This window comes from Nerophis ophidion, linkage group LG24 (genome assembly GCF_033978795.1).
Source record: "Nerophis ophidion isolate RoL-2023_Sa linkage group LG24, RoL_Noph_v1.0, whole genome shotgun sequence".
Lineage (NCBI taxonomy): Eukaryota > Metazoa > Chordata > Actinopteri > Syngnathiformes > Syngnathidae > Nerophis > Nerophis ophidion.
The window spans coordinates 33,848,608-33,869,056 of record NC_084634.1 but is presented as its reverse complement, the minus strand read 5'-3'; the positions used below and the strand labels follow the sequence as shown (position 1 = coordinate 33,869,056).

The following is a 20,449-nucleotide window of genomic DNA, read 5'->3' as shown; positions in this document are numbered from 1 at the left end:
GGGGAAGACCCAGGACATGTTGGGAAGACTATGTCTCCTGGCTGGCCTGGGAACGCCTCGGGATCCCCTGGGAGGAGCTGGACAAAGTGGCTGGGTAGAGTGAAGTCTGGGCTTCCCTGCTTAGGCTGCTGCCCCCGCGACCCGACCTCGGATAAGTGGAAGAAAATAGATGTATGGATAATGATCATGATTTTTTTTTTTTCATGCTTGAAGTAAGAAATTATTACTTTAAAAAAAGTAGTTTTATACTTGTGAGTGTTGATGACACAGCTTTGCATTAGTTAAAATTCTAGTTTCAGGCATGTTTTACTCAATATAAGTCATCAAATCTTAGCTACGAACTGTAATATCTTACTGAGATCATTTAGGCCCAAAAGCCTTAAAACAAGTAAAACACTAACATAAAATCTGCTTAGTGAGAAGAATTATCTTATCAGACAGAAAATAAGCAAATATCACCCTTATTTGAGATATTTAATCTTACTTAGATTTCAGTTTTTGCAGTGTGATACTGATAAACACAAGGCCATCATCCAGTAGGGGAAATGGCCTAAGAATCAATACCACTGTGAATTCTGGACTATAAGCCAATACTTTTTTTTCCTCACGCTTTGAACTCTGCAGCTTATAAAACGGTGCGGCTCATTAATGGATTTTTTTTTTTGCACTGCAAAGACAGACGATGGACCGAAGAGATGAAAAAGAATATTATACATGTTGTCTATTCAGCAATATCCTTTTATAGTTCCATACCTGCTGGATGGTTTAAGGGGCTGACTTAACACGTTCAAATGACGCGTTTGGTGTCTGGTGGTGTTTTTTTTTATTTATTTATGTTTTACTTTACTTTACGTTTTTATGAAAGCGAATAACTCCCTTCTTTTTCCTGTTACTATAATGTGTAGCCTAAATCAACAATGACTAGTGCTGCACATATTCATTTCAGTTAAAAAAAAAAAAAAGAAGAGAAAAAAAAGTATATACTCCTCACCTGGTGTTTAGTTCACCACACGTCACTGATATGTTTTGTGCGGTCTATCGTCTATTCAGCAATATCCTTTTATAATTCCATACCTGCTGGATGATTTAAGGGGCTGACTTAACAAATTCAAATGATGAGTTTGGTCTCTGGTGGCGTTATGTTGTTCATTTTTTTATATTTAGGAATTATATTGTGTCGACACTTTTAAGAAACATTTGAAAACTTCTCTTTTTAGCAAAGGTTTTAGTTAATGCACCTTTTAACTATCGATTCTAATCCACTTAGTATCTTTTTTTAAGACGTTGTCCCTGTTGTTTTAATGGATTTGTTGTTTTACTTCACCTATGTTTTGTGCAGCGCTTTGTGATTTAATCTGTAAAAAGCACTTCATAAATAAAATGTACTTACTTAATTTACTTAGGAATTATATTACTATAACAAATCTCCTACATGATAAGGCGTCTTTCATTGTGCATTTTTTCCAGTTGAGTCATTCCAGACGCACGGGTGCGCTGCTGATGCAATCCACAGCACAGAATTAAGAATATTATACATATTATCTATTCAGCAATATCCTTTTATAATTCCATACCTGCTGGATGACTTAAGGGGCTGACTTAACAAATTCAAATGATGCGTTTGGTCTCTGGTAGTGTTTTTTTTTTTTTTAAATAATTTTTTTATGTTGTTAATTTTTTTAAATTTAAGAATTATAGTGTGTTGACACTTTTAAGAAACATTTGAAAATTTCTCTTTTTAGCAAAGCTTTTAGTTAATGCATCTTCTAACTATCGATTCTAATCCACTTTGTATCCTTTTTAAGATGTTGTCCCTGTTGTTATAATGGATTTGTTGTTTTTCACCTATGTTTTGTGCAGCGCTTTGTGATTTAATCTGTAAAAAGCACTTCATAAATAAAATGTACTTACTTAATTTACTTAGGAATTATATTACTATAACAAATCTCCTACATGATAAGGCGTCTTTCATTGTGCATTTTTTCCAGTTGAGTCACTCCAGATGCACGGATGAGCTGCTGATGCGATCCACAGCACACAATTAAGAATATTATACATATCGTCTATTCAGCAGTATACTTTTATAATTCCATTCCTGCTGGATGATTTAAGGGGCCGACTTAACAAACTCAAATGATGCGTTTGGTCTCTGGTGGCGTTATGTTGTTAATTTTTTTAAATTTAGGAACTATATTGTGTTGACACATTTGAAAACTTCTCTTTTTAGCAAAGCTTTTAGTTAATGCACCTTTTAACTACCAATTTTAATCCACTTTACTTACTCTGCTGATGCGATTTGTCAGCCTGCATATGTTTATGTTGTCTAGATTCCGATCCGGCCTGCACCACTTTTCAATTGCACACGCAGTGTCAGTAGATCCCACACAACAAGCCCACAAATATTACACGCTATTTAATTTTTTGCACGTGCTGTCTAGCACATGGTATTTGAATCATACAAAACCCAGAACCAGTGAAGTTGGCACATTAGGTAAATTATTATTTAGGTGGCTCACCTTCGGCAGCGTCTTCTCCCCGCCATCTTTATTGTAGCGGTGTAGCGTGCAAGGACGGGAGTGGAAGAAATGTCAAAAGATGGCGCTGACTGTTTTGATGACATTTCCAATTCATAGCAACTCACGAGCACAAATATTTGGTTCCTGTTCTCATTTTGTTGCACAATTTATGTCAACAGCGTGATGATACATTGCACCGGATTATGTTTTGTTTTAGTTTAAGACTCTTAGTTCTGTTTCAGCACCTCTGGGTTTGTGTACAAATATTCATGAACCAAATATGATTTTTTTTTTTTTGTGTGACCAACAAGTATGTTCTCCAATTGCTCTATCACAAAAATAAGAGTTGTAGAAATTATTGGAAACTCAATGCAGCCATGACATCATGTTCTTTACAAGTTTATATCAACTTTTGACCGCGACTGTATATATTTTGCATCCTGCTGTAGTTGCTTTATTCAGTTTACAACCCCCACTGTTTTGGTTGTTCTTGTTAAAATTTTTTGTTTGTAAATGTTAAACGTTTTATTAAAAAAAAGGTAAAAAAAACAAACAAAAAAAAAACATAGGTGCCAGACTGAAGTATTTGAATGAGTGAACAGCACCACCTTGTGGCTGCAATAGGAAGCTGGTGACTCACCACAAGTGTAGATGACGCTCAGGTACTTTCTGGTGCCAGAGTAGCAGGGATCCCCGAATTCCCTGGATGATGCCCGGACCGTGCAGCTCTTCTTCCCCTGACAGCGGGAGGTCACAACCTGCAGGGCAATGGACGACTGGCAGTCTGCAAGAAACAGAAGACACGTCAAGACGTTCAATATTTCATTTTCTACCCCCGATTTTGTTCAGGGTCACGAGTGAGCCGGACCCTATAAAGTGTGGTGCAATCAAATGACAATTAAAAAATTTTTTTTACATAATCAAGGGATTTAATTTAAAAGGTAGGCTACGAGACTTGCTGCAGTGGGTGAATATTTTGATTGACAGGTTGCAAAGTACTACAAAAAAAATTGTCAAGAAATGTTGGGAAATGTGGATGGTTCCTTTAGGATGCTTTAAAGCCCCCCAATACACACCAAAAAAGAAAATAAAAAAAAAAAATGCTGGGTTATTTTTGATAATCCAGTTCATGAGTTGCGAGTGTTGGGTTATATTTTGGAGTTATTTTTTTTATGGAGAGTGACCCTTTTTTTGGGTTATAAGGGCATTATTTTAACTCAATTACTGGGTTTTCAAAATTTTGAACCATTTTTAGGTTGTTTTTCAATGAGTAACACAGTTTTGAGTAAAAGGCTTTTTTTTTTTAACTAAAAAGTTACTTTTTTTTCTTGAAGGGAATTTTATTATGGATTGATCCGATCAACATTATTTACAATAACATTTTATGTACATGGACATATTTGAGCATGCTGTATAGGACTACTATGACCATACACAGCAATTATTGCAAAAAAATGTCACTCATATCATGCTTTTGAGTATATTGTAATGCAATACAAATAATTATGATCAGTAGTTAGGAAGGAGTAGGACAAACTAGCAGTAAAATGTATAATTTTCAACCAATTATTGGGTCGAGTAGCGCTTAATTGTGCAACCCAATAGTTGGGTTGTGAATAGCCCAACTTTGTAGTGAGCATAACTCAACTTTTGTGGTAAATACATTAAACCCAATAAGATGATTAATCAACCAACATTTAGTTAGCATAACTCAACTCTTGGGTTAAATAATTCAAACCAAAAGTTGGGTTGAAAAATATAACCCAGAATGTTGAGTTAAAATAACTCGGGGTTGGTCCTTTTTTAATCCAGCAATTGGGTTAAAATTGGGTTATTTTGATAACCCAATTTATGAGTTAAGAGTGTTGGGTTACATTTTGGAGTTATTATTATGAAGAGCGACTGAATTTTTGGGTTATAAGTGTATAATTTCAACTCAAAATCTGGGTTTTCAAAATTATGAACAAATTTTGGGTTGTTTTTCCAATGAGTAACACATTTTTAGGTAAAGGTTTTTTTTAATTAAAATGTTTTTTTTTCTTGAAGGGAATTTAATTATGGATTGATCCGATCAACATTATTTACAATCACACATCTTATGTACATAGACATATTTGAGCATGCTTTAAAGGACTACTATGACCATGCACAGCAATTATTGCAAAAAAATGTCACTCATATCATGCTTTTGAGTATATTTCAATGGAATACAAATAATTATGATTAGTAGTTGGGAAGGAGTAAGAAAAAACAGCAGTAAAATGTATAATATTCAACCATTTATTGGGTCGAGTAGCGCTAAATTGTGCAACCCAAAAGTTGGGTTGGGAATAACCCAACATTGTAGTGAGCATAACTCACCTTTTGTGGTAAATAAATCAAACCCAATAGTTGGATTATGAATCAACCAACGTTGCGTTTACAAAACTCAACTTTTGGGTTAATAAATCCAACGCAAAAGTTGGGTTGAAAAAAATAACCCAGGATGTTGAGTTATGGTCCTCTTTTGAACCAGCAATTGGGTTAACATTGGGTTATTTTAATATCCCAATGTATGAGTTGCGAGTGTTGGATTACCTTTTGGAGTTATTTTTATGAAGAGTGACCCATTTTTGGGGTTATAAGGGTATCATTTTAACTCAATTTCTGGGTTTTCAAAATTATGAACCATTTTTGGGTACAAGTTTTTTTTTCTTGAAAGGAATTTTATTCTGGATTAATCTGATTAACATTATTTACAATCACACATCTTATGTACATGAACATATTTGAGCATGATGTATAGGACTACCATGCCCATACAAGGCAATTCTTGTAAATACATAAAAAATCACTCATATCTTGCTTTTGAGTATATTTTAATGAATACAAATATTTTTGATCAGTAATTGGGAAGGAGTAGGACAAACCAGCAGTAAAATGTATCATTTTTAACCAACTTGCGCAACCCAGTAGTTGGGTTGAAAATAACCCAACATTGTAATGAGTGTAACTTAGCTTTTGTGTTAAGTTTAACCAATATTTGGGCTATAAATCAACCAACACTGAGTTAGCATATTTCAACCTTTGGATTCAATAATTCAACGCAAAAGTTGGGTTGCGAAATTAACCCAGAATGTTGGGTTAAAATAACTCAAATAAGGGTTTCGTCCTTTTTTGAACCAGCAGTCGGGTTAAAATTGGTTGATTCTATAACCCAACATTTTTTTTAGAGTTTATGGTCCATCAAACTATTAAAAAAGAGCCCATCTCATTCTTAAAAACCACACAAAAGATATGAGTCTTTGAAAGTGGACACTGGGCCCTCACTTGTGAGGGATCAGAAAGAAGGTGAGAGAGCAGCCCGTTTCCACACGTACGTGTCCAAAGACTATAATGAATGGTAGTTCAGGTCAAAGGGTAAACGTTCTAGTCAGGACGTGAACCACAGCAACCTTTTGGTTGGTCCACTGCCAACATTAAGGCCAGCAGTCTCATAGGAATACACTGTGATGTATGAGCATGTTTAAATCCATCCATCCATTTTCTACCGCTTGTCCCTTTGCAGCATATAATTAATGATGCCTTGCACAGTCCGCGTTAGCCCGGAATGTTCCCCGTAATCATGTGGATATGGTCTGGGAGGGGGCAAGCGGACACTCCCCAGCAGGATCCAACATTCTGGAATTCCTGACCGGTACATAGCGAGGTCAAAGACTGCGGGAAACCAGCATGGAACTGGAAAACTGTCCAGACAGATACCTCAGAATCTGAGGCCATTTCCACTCATCATGAATGATGAGGGTTGTTTTACTACTTCCTATTCTTCCACTTTTAAAAGACTCGAGTGAGCGGAAAAAACAAAGCAGCCTATGGCCCTTGGATGTTTCATAGTCAACATCAACAAGCATTAGCTTTTGGCTACACTTTTGAAGAAGTTATTGTCAGAGCTAGTTGGTGACGAACCCAAGGATGCAGAGATGGAGGCAGGCATGGAGTGAGAAAACATGATTTAATTTAAAACACTAAGACAAAAACAAACAAAGGGTACAAGCAAAAAGCGCACACGTGGGCGGATAACAAACAAAAAGGCCAAACGTAGAAGCTCGCAGGTATCGAGCAGGAAAAAAAGAAGTTGGACTTGTAATAAGAAAAACTGGAAGCAGGGAACCAAAGACAGTAAGCTAAAAACCGCTATCAAACATAGCTTACCGCAACGCTGCATTGACACGACAAGATACGACACGTAGCAATGACAAGTGGCAACGTCAAGAGCGACATGCAATACAATATCAATCAATCAATCAATGTTTACTTATATAGCCCTAAATCACTAGTGTCTCAAAGGGCTGAACAAACTACAACACAAACCACTACCACATCCTCGGTAGGCCCACATAAGGGCAAGGAAAACCCACACCCAGTGGGACGTCGGTGACAATGATGACTATGAGAACCTTGGAGAGGACGAACGCAATGGATGTCGAGCGGGTCTAACATGATACTGTGAAAGTTCAATCCATATTGGATCCAACACAGTCGCGAGAGTCCAGTCCAAAGCGGATCCAACACAGCAGCGAGAGTCCCGCTCACAGCGGAGCCAGCAGGAAACCATCCCAAGCGTAGGCGGATCACCAGCGCAGAGATGTCCCCAGCCGATACACAGGCAAGCAGTACATGGCCACCGGATCGGACCCTCTCCACAAGGGAGAGTGGGACATAGGAGAAAAATAAAAGAAACGGCAGATCAACTGGTCTAAAAAGGGAGTCTATTTAAAGGCTACAATAATCCAGCACTGACTGGAGGAACAAAGCAGGTAAAAATAGGATCGGGCTGATTGACACCAGGTGTGGCCAGGTGCGAATCGGCGGCAGCTGAGGTGAAACAGCGCTCAGGGAAAAGACAGGAAACTCACAAAATAAGAGCGCTGACAGGAACTTTAAAGACAGGAAATACTAAACACACTGAGGAAAAACTAAAACACAAACCGTCAGTGGCAAGCCTGACAATTATGAAGGGAAATGTACAAAAAAGTATTTTACAAATGACAAAAAAAATCTGTTATATTACACACAGTTTTAAAAGTAAGTTAATTGCTGTTAATTCTAAGAGCAAAAACAATAAAAAAAAATCAGTCTTAACCTAAACTAGATAGTTATTTGGATGAGTGGAATGGTTCGAATAGGTTGAAAAATTCACGAATTGTGGAAGTTTGTTGTGAATGTGGAATATGTCTCTGAAAACCGGTAATTATTGGGAAATTGGGGAATTTTTCTCTAAACTGTTGAAGGTGAGCACACAATTTTGAATGGGTTGAATATTTTGGAGTTGGAGCGGTTTGAATCGGATGAAAAATGTGGGAGTTGTGGAACTTTGAAAAATGTCCCATTCTTTACAAAAGGGAATTTCATGCAAATTTGGGAATATCGGGAAAAAAAGCAGGGAATTTGTCAGAAAATGGTAAAAGACTTGAATGGTCTGAATGAGGAGATGGTTGGTGTTGGGATTTTTCTAAATCGGTCGCGAAATATTGAAGTAGAATCGAGAAATGGTATAACGGAATTCCTAGAATTTCGGAAAAATTTTCCAGTTCAAAAAACAACCTTGTTTTTTTTTTACTGTTGAACTGTTGAAATGCATTGAAACATGCGGAAGGTGTAGTTGTCAGAAAAAAGGGTGGAAATGGGGCTTTGGAAAACCAGCAATTCTGAAAAATCCTGGAATTTTTTTGAATTTAGAAAAAGAGTAGTTTGAATTTCCTGAATGGTGGAATGTTTTAAAGGTAGAATGGTTTGAAAAATGTGGAAATGGTGGAAGTTTGAAAAATGGCCAATTCGTTTTGAATGCGAAAAATGTCCCGGAAAACCTGTAATTCTGAGAAATCTAGGAGTTTTTTCCAATTTTTAAATGGAAATATCTCAATTCCCGAATAGGCTGAATATTTTGAAGATAGAAAAGTTGGAATCAGATGAAAAAATGTTGGAGTTGTGGAACTTTGAAGAATGTCCCATTGACTTGAATGGGAATTTCCCAAAATAATGGGAATTTTTGGAAAAGCGGGAATTTTTTTGGAATATAGTATATAAGTTGAATTGTCTCAATAAGTTGAAATAGTTGGTTTTGGAATAACTTGAAAAGAAGGTAGTTTCAATTTCCGGGATCGTGAAATGCGTCAAAGGTGGAATGGTTTGAATTGGGTTGAAAAATGTAATTGTTGAAAACAAACACACTTCCTGAACAGGTTGAATATTTAGAAGTTGGAACGGTTGGAATCGGATAAAAAATGTAGGAGTTGTGGAACTTTGAAAATTGTCCCATTCTTTTCAATGGGAATTTCATGAAAATTTGGGTAGTCCAAGAAAAGGGAATTTCTTTGAAAATGGTAAAAAAAACAAAAACTTGCCTTTTCTGAATGAGTTGAAATGGTCTGTGTTGGATTTTTTCAAAACGATCGAGAAATGTTGAAGAACTAACATTTTTACTTCAGAAATAGTGTTACGGAATTCCAGGAATTTCTGGAAAATTGGGAATTTTTACAGTTCAAAAAACAACTTTATTTTTTCGTCCTGAATGTTTTGACGGAGGAATGGTTAAAGTGGGTTGAAAAATGTGGAAGGGGTAGTCAACAGAAAAAAGGGTTGGAAAAAACGGAAATTCTGGGAATTCCTGGAAAAAAAATTTTACTTGGTAAAATGATAGCTTGAATGTGCATGATGAGTAAAATATGTTGAAGGTAGAATTGTTTAAATCGGGGAAAAAAAATTGGGAAATGGTGGAAGTTTGAAAAATGGCCAATTAATTCCGAATGGGGAAAATGTCCCGGGAATTCTGTGAAATCTGTGAATTTTTTTGAATTTGTGAGCAAAATGAATATGTTTAAGAAATCAGTTTGTTTTGAAAGTTTCAGTTTATATTGAAATATATTTAAGAACATTTAATGCAGAAATATTTGTTGCTTCAAAACCCTTCAAGACCCATTTTTGGTAAATTAGGGTTGAAGTGATCGATCAGCCAATGGGGTGTCGAGTTTGCAGTCACGTGACATATACATAGAATTTTTATCAACTGAATTAAACAAAAAAAAAAACACTATTTCAACATGCATTTTGGTCTCACATTTTGGTTCAATGACATTGTCAGCATAATTAGATCAAAACTAATTCACCTCAATCTATCAATCAATCAAAAAACCTCAAAAAAACAACCCAGTTTCGAGATGTCCGATAATGGCTTTTTTGCCGATATCTGAAATTTTGACATTGTCCAACTCTTAATTACCGATTCCGATATCAACCGATACATACAGTCGTAATATTAACACATTATTATGCTTAATTTTGTTGTGATGCTTCGATGGATGCATTAAATAATTCAACAAGGTTTTCCAAAATAAATCAACTCAAGTTAGGGAAAAAAATGCCAACATGGCGTTGCAATATTTATTATTGAAGTCACAAAGTGTATTATTTTTTTTTTAACATGCCTCAAAACAGCAGCTTAGAATTTGGGACATGCTCTCCCTGAGATAATCCAGATACCCACTGCAACTATTGGAAATACTATACTTTGACTTTCACAAAGTGCATTATTAGGGTCCTTTGGCCCATTGCAGAAGGACTCCCTTTACTATGCAAAGCGAAAGCCAGAACAACATCCAGAAACGCCGATCTGTATTTTGACCCCCTTAACATGCTTCAAAACTCACCAAATTTTACACACACATCAGGACTGGCGAAAATTGCCATCTTATAAAAAAACAAACCCCAAAAGTCAGAAGTAAGGTTTTATTATTATTATTATTATTATTCCGCACGTATGCGCTGTAATTTGACCCCCTTAACATGCTTCAAAACTCACCAAATTTTATACACAAGTTGGTCTGGCAAACCTCCCCAACTTATTAAACAACCAAACCCCAAAAGTTAAAATTGCGCTCTAGCGCCCCCTAGGAAAAAAAAAAAAGACTGCTTGTAACTTCCGTTAGGAATGTCGTAGAGACATGAAACGAAAACCTCTATGTAGGGCTGACTTAGACCTAGATTTCATTATTGTACCTTCTAATTCAAAAATCCACAAAAATTTTGCTAAAATACCTTCAAAGCAAAAGTTGCCAAAAAATGCAATTTTTGCCTTTTTGCGCTGTAATTTGACCCCTTTGAAATACTTTAAAACTCACCAAACTTGGCACACACAAGGACTGGCGGGAATTGTGATCTAATGAAAAAACCAAACCCCAAAACTCAAAATTGCGCGCAATTTTTTAATAAAACACAGAAAAAACTGCTTGTAACTTCCTGTAGGAATGTCGGAAAGACATGAAAGAAAAACTTCTATGTATGTCTCACTTAGACCTACATTTTAATAATTGACATTCTTCAGCAAAAATAAACAGGAAGTTAAAAATTACCCCTTCAAAATAAAAGTTTTGTAACATCCTCTCACCTTTTTTCAAACATTAACTCCTCTGAGCGCGTTTGTCGTGTCGGTGTTAGAGAGTTTGAACCCTTCGTCATTTTTGCCTCTTTGAGCTGTAATTTGACCCCGTTAAAATGCTTCAAAGTGCAAATTAAAGCTTTACTATGCAAAGCAAAAGCCATTTATCAACAACATCCAGAAACGCCGATCTGTATTTTGACCCCTTTAACATGCTTCAAAACTCACCAAATTTTACACACACATCAGGACTGGCGAAAATTGCCATCTTATAAAAAAACAAACCCCAAAAGTCAAAATTGCGCTCTAGCGCCTCCTAGGAAAAAACCCAGACAAAACTGCTTGTAACTTCTGTTAGGAATGTCGTAGAGAAATGAAACAAAAACCTCTATGTAGGTCTGACTTAGACCAGGGCTTGGGTCGCAGGGGCAGCAGCCAAAGGCGGACCCGACCAATGCTGGCTGCAGCTTTAATTTTTTTATTGTTTTTAAACATGCTACAAAAACAATTAAGGCATCCAGCTTTAGTCTAGAGTATACTCGAGTAATAAAATAAACAACAACATAGTCCTCCTCTAGTGCAAGACTGCCTGGTATACTGTATAACGGGAAATTATAAACTGGGCTCAATCTGCCTTGCTCTAATGTATGAGTAACACAAATGTGCTGCAAGCTGGTGGTGAGTGCTTGAAGTGGCCTAGCAGTCAGCCAGAGCTTCTAAAATGCTACGTTGAGAAAGGGCACCTCCATTCACTGCAAGCTGCAAAGTGTGCGCCATGCAGGGCAGACCAGGCACACCAAACTCCTTCGTAGCTTTTGCCATACTGCGTGCGTTGTCCCTGAACACAACGTGGGCTTTCGCCCTGGGGTGATTTTAGCTGTATTTTAAATTTTTCCTCGGCGGAGTCTTTAGGCTAGGTACTAATTTTTTCGGTGTTTGCTTTTCATCCATCTTCCGCTTGTATCCATCGTGTATCTCTTTATGATTCTTAAAGAGGTGGGAGATCAAATTGCTCGTATTAAAGGAAGACGTCTTGGTTCCTCCTCGCATAACCAACTTTCTGCAGTCATTGCAAATTGCCAGTTTTTTATCCGTCAGAACACACTTTAAAATAATCTGAAACCACAGATATGGTGTCGTTAGTCAGTCATCGAGGGAGGTTGATTGTTAGCCACGGCTACAGCACCAGCAACAACACACTTGTTGCTGTTATGCTCCGCTCGCGGCGGTTTGATGAGGTCATCAAGCGTCGCCAGGGAGGGGCTACTGACAGAGAGACGTAACGTCCGCGTTTTACCGGATACATACCGCTCCGTACAGCTGTGTTTTAAAAAGTCATTAATTTTACTTTTTGAAACCGATATTTTCCGATATTAAATTTTAATGCATTTATCGGCCGATGTTATCGGCCATTGCTATTCTTAATTGCTACACTCTCTGTCGGTCTGTCTGTTCGTTAGCAGCATATAGTGCGAAATTCATCGGCGGATTTTGATTCAATCTTTAGGATTGTCAGAAACGGAATAAGGAACAGGTGATTTGATTTTGGAGGGTTATTTGGATCGCGTCTGGATTTAGAATTTTTTTTTTGCTATGATGGATCGGGCCTGGCTGAATTCGTTTTTTAGCAAAACAGGCAACCCACAGAGATTTTAAGTACAGGGGTGTCAAACTCAAATACAGAGTGGGCCAAAATGTAAAACTGAACAAAGCCGCGTGCCGAGGTCTAACAAATTAACCTTTTAATAGGGACCCAAAAAAGTTTTGCATTGAATATTCAACAAGCAAGGCTTATATAACTTTATATATAAACATGCAAAATCGAGTTTCAAATAATAATAACAATTAAAAAATATCAATGGCATATTAAATAAAATTGAAATAAAAATTGAATGCCTCTTTTCTGTTTGCAGTCTCGTGACGTAAATATCAAAATAAACTTTTTCCACAGGCTAATAATACATTTGAAAATAAAATAACAGTAGTGAAAGAATCAAACTTTCAAGCCTTGAAGTTGCAAGAGAAAGTACAGAAACATTAATTATTGCTGAGTTTGCTGCAACTTTAAAAAAACAAACGAAAAAACATCAATGGCATCCATCCATCCATCCATTTTCTACCGCTTATTCCCTTTTGGGGTCACGGGGGGCGCTGGCGCCTATCTCACCTACAATCGGGCGAGGTGGCGACTTGTCCAGGGTGTACCCCGCCTTCCGCCCGATTGTAGCATCAATGGCATATTAAATAAAATTTAAATTAAAAAAATCTTTGTCTCTTTTCTATTTGCAGCCTTCTGAGGTAAATGTCAACATTAACTTTTTCCACGGGCGAATATATTTGAAAATAAAACAATGATTCAATCGACTATTTAGGCCTTTTTACTGCTCCGTTAATGTTTGGGCTCAGTTGGGCGGGGTTTGTTGGTAGCGGGGGGCGGGGGGGGGGGGGGTCGGTGTATATTGCAGCGTCCCGGAAGAGTTAGTGCTGCAAGGGCTTCTGGGTATTCGTTCTGTTGTGTTTGTGTTGTGTTATGGTGCGGATGTTCTCCCAAAATGTGTTTGTCATTCTTGTTTGGTGTGGGTTAACAGTGTGGCGCATATTTGTAACAGTGCTAAAGTTGTTTATACGGCCACCCTCGGTGTGACCTGTATGGCTGTTGACCAAGTATGCTTTGCATTCACTTATGTGTGTCTGTAACAGCCGCAAATATTATGTTAAATGTACTCTATTTTTTGTTCCAATAAAGCCAATATGCCATTTTTTGTGGTCCCCCTTATTGAGAAAAGTATCGAAAATAGAAATGTCCGATAATGGCTTTTTTGCCGATATCCGATATTCCGATATTGTCCAACTCTTAATTACCGATTCTGATATCAACCGATACCGATACATACAGTCGTGGAATTAAAACATAATTATGCCTGCTTTTGTTGTGTTGCCCCGCTGGATGCATTAAACAATGTAACAAGGTTTTTCAAAATAAATCAACTCAAGTTATGGAAAAAAAAAATGCCAACATGGCACTGCCATATTTACTATTGAAGTCACAAAGTGCATAATTTTTTTAACATGCCTCAAAACAGAAGCTTGGAATTTGGGACATGCTCTCCCTGAAAGGGCATGAGGAGGTTGAGGTGGCGGGGTTTAGGTGTATATTATAGCGTCCCGTAAGAGTTGGTGCTGCAAGGGGTTCTGGGTATTTGTTCTGTTGTGTTACGGTGTGGATGTTCTCCCGAAATGTGTTTGTCATTCTTGTTAAGTGTGGATTCACAGTGTGGCGTATATTTGTAACAGCGTTAAAATTGTCTATACAGCCAGCTCTAATATTAATTTGATATTGCCTCAAGGGCCAAATGAAATTACACAACGAGCCAAATTCGGCCCGCGGGCCAGAGTTTGACACCCATGTTTTGGTATATGGACCCTGAAGTCCATAAATGTTTGTTTATCCATGCACGCTAACCTGGTTTCAACACTGTTTTTCTATAGAGTGTAAATGACGATTCCCTTGGGTCCAACCTCCTCTGGCTCTCTTTAACAACATTACCACAGACAGACCAGGGCATAGAAGAGCCTTCTTTTACATTCAAACACACACACTCCCACTAACAGAGTGACAGACAAATAGACCTTGTTACCGCTGACCTTTACCCTCAACCACCTTCCTCACCCGATGTGGTCCACACACAACCAACAAGGACAGTCTGTGGTTCACCAGAGCAGGTCCACGGTCGAGAGAAATGGGGATAAAGGAGTCATTTCTTGGGCAAATACTAAGACTTTTTGTCACCCTCGACTGATGACGGGCTCACATGGAAGGGTGCAAAAAGGAAGTCAACAGGTCCAACCAGTGTTTAGTGGGGCAAAAAAGTACTTGGTCAGCCACCGATTGTGCGAGTTCTGCCACATAAAACGATGACAGAGGTCTGTAATTTTCATCATAGGTACACTTCAACTGTGAGAGACAGAATGTGGAAAAAAAAATAGGAATTTTAAAGAATTTATTTGTAAATTATGGTGGAAAATAAGTATTTGGTCAACAATTCAAAGCTCTCACTGATGGAATTAGGTTTTGGCTCAAAATCTCACGATACATGGCCCCATTCATTCTTTCCTTAACACGGATCATTCGTCCTGTCCCCTTAACAGAAAAACAGCCCCAAAGCATGATGTTTCCAACCCCATGCTTCACAGTAGGTATGGTGTTCTTGGGATGCAACTCAGTATTCTTCTTCCTCCAAACACCACGAGTTGAGTTTATACCAAAAAGTTCTATTTTGGTTTCATCTGACCACATGACATTCTCCCAATCCTCTGCTGTATCATGCTCTCTGGCAAACTATAGACGTGCCTCGACATGCACTGGCTTAAGCAGGGGGACATGTCTGGCACTGCAGGATTTGATTCCCTGTCGGCGTAGTGTGTTACTGATGGTAACCTTTGTTACTTTGGTCCCAGCTCTCTGCAGGTCATTCACCAGGTCCCCCGAGTGGTTCTGGGATTTTTGCTCACCGTTCTCATGATCATTTTCACCCCACGGGATGAGATCTTGCGTGGAGCCCCAGATCGAGGGAGATTATCAGTCTATTTTCTGATAATTGCTCCCACAGTTGATTTTTTCACAGCAAGCTGCTTGCCTATTGTAGATTCATTCTTCCCAGTCTGGTGCAGGTCTACAATTCTTTTCCTGGTGTCCTTCGACAGCTCTTTGGTCTTGGGCATAGTGGAGTTTGGAGTCTGACTGTTTGAGGCTGTGGACAGGTGTCTTTTATACAGATAAGGAGTTCAAACAGGTTCCATTAATACAAATAACGCGTGGAGGATAGAAGAACTTCTTAAAGAAGAAGTTACAAGTCTGAGAGCCAGAGATCTTCCTTGTTCGAAGTGACCAAATACTTATTCTGTCTCTCACAGTTGAAGTGTACCTATGATGAAAATTACAGACCTCTGTCAACATTTTAAGTGGGAGAACTTGCACAATCGGTGGCTGACTAAATACTTTTTTGCCCCCACTGTATTTCTCATGAAGCTTAGAAAACGAAAATGTTCCCAGAATATTCTGCTCCAGGTTGTCCGTCCACCCACGCAGATTTTACAATGGGAAGCACTATTTTATCCGGAGTTCCGCTCACATGACTCATGTGAAGCGTATCATTTGATACACTGCCTGGGACACCTTAAGTCTTTGTAGGGCGGACATCTGACATGCACTGCTTTGTAAAGTGATAGCTGAAAATTTCACAAGATATGACATGAGTAGCGCATTACTTCATATTGGAACATAATGGGCCCGATCTACTGAAGGTCTGTGTCTATCGAAACCCGTGCAAACTTGGTAGCACACCCAAAGCTGATCTACCCAGCCTGTGCACAGAGCATTGCAGCTCTTAAAGCAACACAAAGTGACTTTTTAACCTGCATAAAATATGTTCATAACATTTGGGATGATACATCGACTTATAACTACCGTATTTTTTGGTTATAAGGCGCACTTTTTCTCAAAACTCGACAGTGCGCCTTATAACCCGGTGCGCCGAATGTACGGAATAATGCTGGTTTTGCTTACTGACTTCGAAGCTATTTTATTAGGTACATGGTGTAACGATAAGTGGACCAATAGATGGCCGTCGAACATAAGAGATATGTGTAGACTTCATCAAAGCTATATTATTTGGTACATGGTGTAACGATAAGTGGACCTGTAGATGGCCGTCGAACATAAGAGATATGTGTAGACTTCATCAAAGCTATATTATTTGGTACATGGTGTAACGATAAGTGGACCAGTAGATGGCCGTCGAAAATAAGAGATATGTGTAGACTTCATCAAAGTTATATTATTTGGTACATGGTGTAACGATAAGTGGACGAGTAGATGGCCGTCGAACATAAGAGATATGTGTAGACTTCATCAAAGCTATGTTATTTGGTACATGGTGTAACGATAAGTGGACCAGTAGATGGCCGTCGAACATAAGAGATATGTGTAGACTTCATCAAAGCTATATTATTTGGTACATGGTGTAACGATAAGTGGACCAGTAGATGGCCGTCGAACATAGGAGATATGTGTAGACTTCACTATGATGGCAGTCACACATAAGAGATACGCTTAGGCTGCAATATGACTCAAGTAAACAACACCAGCATTTTATATGTTCCATTGAAAACACACACGGCGCTCAAAATTCTATCAAAAATGTTTTAGTACGACTTTGGCAAGCTTTAAACATACTAGTATTATTGCAAATTATATTTATATAGCGCTTTTCTCTAATGACTCAAAACGATTTTACATAGTGAAACCCAATATCTAAGCATGGGTGGCACTGGGAGCAGGTGGGTGACGTGTATTGCCCAAGGACACAACAGCAGTGACTAGGATGGAAGAAGTGGGGATCGAACCTGGAACCGTCAAGTTGCTAGCATGGCCATTCTACCAACTGACCTATGCCACGCCATATTATATATATTATTATGGTGTGTGTATACGGTAGGAAATATTATCTGGCATTTTGTTTCACAATAATAAGCAAAAGCAACTTTTCTTACCTTCTGGTACCTGCTGATCTGTATTCGGGATCTGCATGAATCATGAAAAGTTGCGTGTGTCCGCCTTTGTAGTCTGTGAAATTGTCGATAAGCTTCTTTTTTTTTATGGGACATTCATCCTCCACTGTTGCCATTTCTGATATAAAGTAGTGTAAAGTTTTTACTAATATCTGCCATTAAAACACTAAAACATACCGGTGTAGTGAGTTTACATTATTTACCGAAGGAACTTTAGTTATTAGAGAGTTCCGGTCGGACGTTTTTTTTTTTCACGGGACACATTTCCGGTAGATGAGGATATGCTGCTCCGTTTTTGATTGAAGTCTGTAAGTCATTAAAACAGTTTATGCCATCTTTTGACACTTCTTCCACTCCCGTCCTTGCACGCTACACCGCGACAACAAAGATGACAGGGAGAAGACGCTGTTAAGGGTGAGCCACGTGAAAAAGACCGCCAAAAACGGCGCATCCAGATCTGTAAAACATCATCTATGCAACATTTTGACCAAAGAACCACCATTCCATGTTATGTAAACCACAAGAAAAGTTTTACATCTCCAAAAAAAAAAAAAAATAGACTTCTTTAATGCGCTTTATAATCTGGTGCGCCTTGTATATGAAAAAAGATCGAAAATAGACCATTCGTCGGCAGTGCGCCTTATAATCTGGTGCGCCTTATGGTCCGTAAAATACGTTAGTTGAATGACACCCTTGTCATGGCCTGTATCGCTTTTACTGGCACTTACAACTTTGAGGAATCCAGCCACACAAAAACTACAAATGCGCGGACTTGGTTCACAGCATATGTCGCTCGCCCTTTCCCCATACGTTAAAAAGACGAATGCTGATGCAAACGCCTGCGTGGCGCCAAAAAACTAAAAGAAGAAGAACAAAGTCTATTTGCAATTACTGCCACAATGGTAGATGCTGAAAAACAACCAAAGAAACGAAAAGTTTTGTCTGAGGAGACAAAAAAAAGAAAAAAGGAGGATAAAAGGACAGTCAAGGATAAACATTTCACTTGCTGGCCTGAGCTCAAAGACGAGAAGGGATTTTCGGCTCTGTCCCTGCTAAACCAGTAACCCTATTTTCCGGACCTTAGGGCGCACCAGATTACAAAGTGCACTGCCGATGAAGTTGAAGTACCAATGACTGTTACACACACACTAGGTGTAGTGAAATTTGTCCTCTGCATTCGACCCATCCCCTTGTTCATTCCCTGGGAGGTGAGGGGAGCAGTGGGCAGCAGCGGTGCCGCGCCCGGGAATCATTTTTGGTGATTTAACCCCCAATTCCAACCCTTGATGAGAGGATCTAGTCAGGTCTATTTTCATAGAATAGGCGCACCGGATTAAAGGGTTCATATTATTTTATTTTTTTTCCAAATGTAAAAGACTTCCTTGTGGTCTCATGGTCTTTGGTCAAAATGTTGTATAGATGATGTTTAACAGATAATCTTCAAGTCGCTTAAGGATGCGCGGCTTTGTGGGCGCTCTTATTTACGTGGCTGACCTTCGGCAGCGTCTTTCGGATTGGAATAAATGATAAATGGGCTGTACTTGTATAGCGCTTTTCTACCTTCAAGGTACTCAAAGCGCTTTGACACTACTTCCACATTTACCCATTCACACACACATTCACACACTGATGGAGGAAGCTGCCATGCAAGGCGCCAACCAGCACCCATCAGGAGCAAGGGTGAAGTGTCTTGCTCAGGACACAACGGACGTGACGAGGTTGGTACTAGGTGGGAATTGAACCAGGGACGCTCGGGGTGCGCACGGCCACTCTCCCCACTGCGCCACGCCGAACTCTCTAATAACTAAAGTTCCTCGGGTGAATAATGTAAACTCCCTACACCGGTATGTTTTAATGCTTTCATGGTGAGTTTACTGACAGATATAAGTAAGAACTTTTCACTACTTTATATTAGAAATGGCAACAGCGGAGGAAGAATGTCCCATAACAAGAATATAGAGAAAGGACTTGAGTCGGAATGCAGTTTACACGTATATCGTATGTGTGACTGCCATCTACTGGTCACACCTATCCTTACACCATGTACCAAATAAAATAGCTTCCAAATCGGTAAGCACAACTATAATTATTCCTTACATTAGGCGCCGAGTTATTAGGTGCACTGTCGAGTTTTGAGAAAATGAAAGGATTTTAAGTGCGCCTTATAGTCCGAAAAATACGGTATCCCCTATAAGGGTTTTGTTATTGTACGACTCGGTTTTTGTAGAGATTTTATATATATATATATATATATATATATATACACACACACAAATTAGCCAGGGATGTTTTATTTAAATAACTGCAGAGCGTACTGAACGTATTTTAAGAGTTTGTTGTTTATGATCAAGTTGAAATGGCTGCACTTTAACTTCAATCAATCAATCAATGTTTATTTATATAGCCCTAAATCACCAGTGTCTCAAAGGGCTGCACAAACCACAAGGACATCCTCGGTAGAGCCCACATAAGGGCGAGGAAACCTCACCCCAGTGGGACGTCGGTGACAGTGACAATGATGACTATGAGAAACCTTGGAGGACCGCAAGGAAGCATTACACAATACCAAAAAACGTTGTGTAAATGGTAAAGAAAACAGAATACAATGATTTACAAAACTTTTTCAACCTATATTCAATTAAATAGACTGCAAAGACTAGATATTTAACGTTCGAGAATTGAAAAACTTTATCTCTCGCAAATATTAGCTCATTTGGAATTTGATGCCTGCAACATGTTTCCAAAAAGCTAGCCCAAGTGGCAAAAAAGACAGCTGAGGAATGCTCATCAAACACTTATTTGGAACATCCCACAGGTGAGCAGGCCAATTGGGAACAGGTGGGTACCATGATTGGGTATAAAAGCAGCTTCCATGAAATGCTCAGTCTTTCACAAACAAGGATGGGCGAGGGTCACCACTTTGTGAACGAATGCGTGAGCAAATGTTCGA

The 20,449-nt window shown here is 38.6% G+C and overlaps 1 protein-coding gene across 3 annotated transcripts in view; it reads right to left on the bottom strand.

The window, feature by feature from the left end:
- Positions 1–20,449, bottom strand: part of LOC133542623 (protein eva-1 homolog C) — a 302,063-nt gene that overhangs the window by 135,978 nt on the left and 145,636 nt on the right. For all 3 annotated transcript variants that reach the window (XM_061886903.1, XM_061886904.1, XM_061886906.1), the window contains one exon: positions 3,157–3,300. In XM_061886903.1, the coding sequence (XP_061742887.1) occupies positions 3,157–3,300 (144 nt within the window). The remainder of the gene's footprint in view (positions 1–3,156; positions 3,301–20,449) is intronic.